This window comes from Ornithodoros turicata, chromosome 5 (genome assembly GCF_037126465.1).
Source record: "Ornithodoros turicata isolate Travis chromosome 5, ASM3712646v1, whole genome shotgun sequence".
In the NCBI taxonomy this organism is placed as follows: domain Eukaryota; kingdom Metazoa; phylum Arthropoda; class Arachnida; order Ixodida; family Argasidae; genus Ornithodoros; species Ornithodoros turicata.
In genome coordinates, this window is record NC_088205.1 from 31,464,209 (window position 1) to 31,468,579 (window position 4,371).

The 4,371-nt window shown below is 52.6% G+C and overlaps 1 protein-coding gene across 1 annotated transcript; it reads right to left on the reverse strand.

The window, feature by feature from the left end:
- Positions 1–868: 868 nt before the first annotated feature.
- LOC135395678 (uncharacterized) lies at positions 869–1,783 on the reverse strand. The gene has a single exon (XM_064626774.1). The coding sequence runs from the start codon at positions 1,781–1,783 to the stop codon at positions 869–871; it is 915 nt and encodes a 304-aa protein (XP_064482844.1).
- Positions 1,784–4,371: the final 2,588 nt, after the last annotated feature.

The following is a 4,371-nucleotide window of genomic DNA, read 5'->3' on the forward strand; positions in this document are numbered from 1 at the left end:
GCATACGCAGGAACTCGTAGAGGCCAAAGTGTGTAATGATGGCAGTCTTCGGAATATCGTCTTCCGCCATGGGTATTTGGTGGTAGGCGCGCACCAGGTCAATTTTAGAGAAAACGATGTTAGAGGTGAAGTCTAAGATGTTAGGGTCGGGCACCGTTGCGCGGTTTAAGGCACGGTAATCACCGCAAGGGCGCTAGTCTCCCGTCTTCTTGGGGCACCATATGGAGTGGGGATGCCCAGCTGCTGCTTGACGGTCGGATAATGCCAAGCTCGAGCATGTGCTCGAATTCAACCTTAGCAATGGAGACCTTTTCGGGAGCCAAGCGACGCGGGCGAAAGTGAACGCGCGGGACTTGAGTGACAACGTGGTGTACGACGTTGTGCTTGACCGGGCGAGTCCAGTCGGGGAGCTTGGTGAGCTCAGGGAAGTCTTCCAGAATATGGGAGTAGGGCGATGCCGGCGCACAGTAAGAAAGGCTGTGACAGGGTGGAATGCGAGGCCGGATGCCGTGAACCTGAAGATGGGTGGTGGCGTCGATAAGGCGTTTCCGAGCGACGTCAACGAGGAGTCGGAAGTGCGTCAGAAAGTCAGCACCAATTATGTCCTGGGAGACATTGGCTACGTGAAAAATCCATCGGAAGTCTCGTCGTAGGCCCAGGTTCAAACTGAGGGACTGCTGGCCAAATACCGGGATGGTGGTGGAATTGGCGGCGCGTAAGGTGAAACACGGTTGTCGGCTGCGATGGGCTTTGCTAGCGGGCATAAAGGTGACATCGGCACCGGTATCTATGAGAAAGCGTCTGCCTGACACACGGTCTACAACGTAGAAAAGGCGACTTTCGATTTGACCCGGTGCGCTTGTCGCCATTAGTGACTGGGCGGGGCGTTTCCCGACCACAAGCAGGGTTGGAAACAGTGCCGGGCCTCGGCGCCAAACCGCTGGTGGTACCAACACATGCCGTTGGACCGAGGGCTTGGGCTGCGCCGGCCGCGAGGGGAAAGCGATCGTCGGCGGAAGCGCCGGGGGCTTGGCGAACGGTTCCGCGCTGCCAGTGTAGCCACAAGATTTGTTAGGTTGTTCACCTGTTGCGTCAAGCTTTCAATGGCAGCCATGTGCTGAGAGGTGTATTGCGTTGGTGCGGGGGTAGATACTTGCGAAACGGCGGAAGGTGTGGGCTCTGGAAAAGGAGGGTGTGGTGTCTCCACATGCATTACGGAGGGTGATGGAATAGCAACCTCCATTACAGCGTCGGAGAGGGTGGCGAGTTCGTCCGTTGAAAGGTTTGTCGTAGTGGCTAGGACCATCTGCACATTTCTCGGAAGTTTTTGCAGAAAGAGTTCTCTCAGGAAACTGTCGCTTGCGGAAGCGGCTCCGTCACCGAGCAATTGCTTCATGCGCCTTAACAGCTGCGTGGGGCGTCTGTCCCCGAGCTCCTCCGCAGAGAGAAGCTGCTGAAGACGTGCGCGGTCGGAACAGGTCGTTCGCTTGAGAAGTGCGGACTTCAGCTTGTCGTACGGGCAGTTCGCAGGTGGTGAGGCGATGACATTATAGACCTCGTCGGCGGCGGATGGAGAGAGCGCTGCGATGACGTAATAGAATTTCGTGGTCTGGGCTGTGATGCCAGACAGATGAAATTGGGCTTCGGCCTGAATAAACCAGGTGGCTGGGTTCCGGTCCCAAAACGGTGGAAGTCTAATGCTAACGGCGGTCACGGAAGTGGGCTGTTGTACCATGCTGGGGGTACCGGGAGTCGTGGTGACGTGACCGTCCCCTGTAGACATGGTGAATGGCGTGGAACGTCATACGTTCGGGCCACCAATTGTGACCGCATGTTTGGTGGATTCGAAAGATTCGATTCACCGTTTTGGGCACTCGGATTCGGATCAGGCCAATGAGGCTTTCGGCAGACTCCGGAGGCGCCAGTTTTAAAAAGAAGCAAGCAAACGTGTTTCGTTGATTCGAAAGATTCGATTCGCCGTTTTGGGCACTGGGATTCGGATCAGGCCAATGAGGCTTTCGGCAGACTCCGGAGGCGCCAGTTTTAAAAAGAAGCAAGCAAACGTGTTTCGTTGATTCGAAAGATTCGATTCGCCGTTTTGGGCACTGGGATTCGGATCAGGCCAATGAGGCTTTCGGCAGACTCCGGAGGCGCCAGTTTTAAAAAGAAACAAACGAACATGTTTGGTGGATTCGAAAGATTCGATTCGCCGTTTTGGGCACTGGGATTCGGATGAGGTCAATGAGGCTTTCGGGAGACTCCGGAGGCGTCAGTTTTAAAAAGAAACAAGCAAACGTGGTTGGTGGATTCGAAAGGTTCGATTCGCCGTTTGGGCCACTGGGATTCGGATCAGGCCAATGAGGCTTTGGGCAGCCTCCGGAGGAACCAGTTTTAAAAAGAAACAAGCAAACGTGTTTGGTGGATTCGAAAGGTTCGATTCGCGTTTGGGGCAGTGGGATTCGGATCAGGCCAATGAGGCTTTCGGCAGTCTCCGGAGGCGCCAGTTTTAAAAAGAAACAAGCAAACGTGTTTGGTGGATTCGAAGGGTTCGATTCGCGTTTGGGGCAGTGGGATTCGGATCAGGCCAATGAGGCTTTCGGCAGCCTCGGGAGGCACCAGTTTTAAAAAGAAACAAGCAAACGTGTTTGGTGGATTCGAAAGGTTCGATTCGCGTTTGGGGCAGTGGGATTCGGATCAGGCCAATGAGGCTTTCGGCAGCCTCCGGAGGCACCAGTTTTAAAAGAAACAAGCAAACGTGTTTGGTGGATTCGAAAGGTTCGATTCGCGTTTGGGGCAGTGGGATTCGGATCAGGCCAATGAGGCTTTCGGCAGCCTCCGGAGGCGCCAGTTTTAAAAAGAAACAAACGAACATGTTTGGTGGATTCCAAAGATTCGATTCACCGTTTTGGGCACTGGGATTCAGATCAGGCCAGTGAGGCTTTCGGCAGACACCGGAGGCGCGCCAGTTTTAAAAAGAAGCAAGCAAACGTGTTTCGTTGATTCGAAAGATTCGATTCGCCGTTTTGGGCACTGGGATTTGGATCAGGCCAATGAGGCTTTCGGCAGACTCCGGAGGCGCCAGTTTAAAAAAAAAAAAAAAAACGAACATGATTGGTGGATTTCAAAGATTTGATTCGCCGTTTTGGGCCACTGGGATTCGGATCAGGCCAATCAGGCTTTCGGCAGACACCGGAGGCGCCAGTTTTAAAAAGAAACAAACGAACATGTTTGGTGGATTCGAAAGATTCGATTCGCCGTTTTGGGCACTGGGATTCGGATGAGGTCAATGAGGCTTTCAGGAGACTCCGGAGGCGTCAGTTTTAAAAAGAAACAAGCAAACGTGGTTAGTGGATTCGAAAAGTTTGATTCGCCGTTTGGGCCACTGGGATTCGGATCAGGCCAATGAGGCTTTCGGCAGCCTCCGGAGGCACCAGTTTTAAAAGGAAACGAGCAAACATAGTTGGTGGATTCGAAAGATTCGATTCGCCGTTTTTGGCACTGGGATTCGGATGAGGTCAATGAGGCTTTCGGCAGCCTCCGCAGGCGTCAGTTTTAAAAAGAAACAAGTAAGCGTGGTTGGTGGATTTGAAAGATTCGATTCGCCGTTTTGGGCACTGGGATTCGGATCAGGCCAATGAGGCTTTCGGCAGCCTCCGGAGGCACCAGTTTTAAAAAGAAACGAGCAAACATAGTTGGTGGATTCGAAAGATTCGATTCGCCGTTTTTGGCACTGGGATTCGGATGAGGTCAATGAGGCTTTCGGCAGCCTCCGCAGGCGTCAGTTTTAAAAAGAAACAAGTAAGCGTGGTTGGTGGATTTGAAAGATTCGATTCGCCGTTTTGGGCACTGGGATTCGGATCAGGCCAATGAGGCTTTCGGCAGCCTCCGGAGGCACCAGTTTTAAAAAGAAACGAGCAAACATAGTTGGTGGATTCGAAAGATTCGATTCGCCGTTTTTGGCACTGGGATTCGGATGAGGTCAATGAGGCTTTCGGCAGCCTCCGCAGGCGTCAGTTTTAAAAATAAACAAGTAAGCGTGGTTGGTGGATTTGAAAGATTCGATTCGCCGTTTTGGGCACTGGGATTCGGATCAGGCCAATGAGGCTTTCGGCAGCCTCCGGAGGCACCAGTTTTAAAAAGAAACGAGCAAACATAGTTGGTGGATTCGAAAGATTCGATTCGCCGTTTTTGGCACTGGGATTCGGATGAGGTCAATGAGGCTTTCGGCAGCCTCCGCAGGCGTCAGTTTTAAAAAGAAACAAGTAAGCGTGGTTGGTGGATTTGAAAGATTCGATTCGCCGTTTTGGGCACTGGGATTCGGATCAGGCCAATGAGGCTTTCGGCAGCCTCCGGAGGCACCAGTTTTAAAAA

Excerpts from the sequence above, each read along its gene's own strand:
- LOC135395678 (XM_064626774.1), bottom strand. The coding sequence starts at position 1,783 with ATGTCTACAGGGGACGGTCACGTCACCACGACTCCCGGTACCCCCAGC.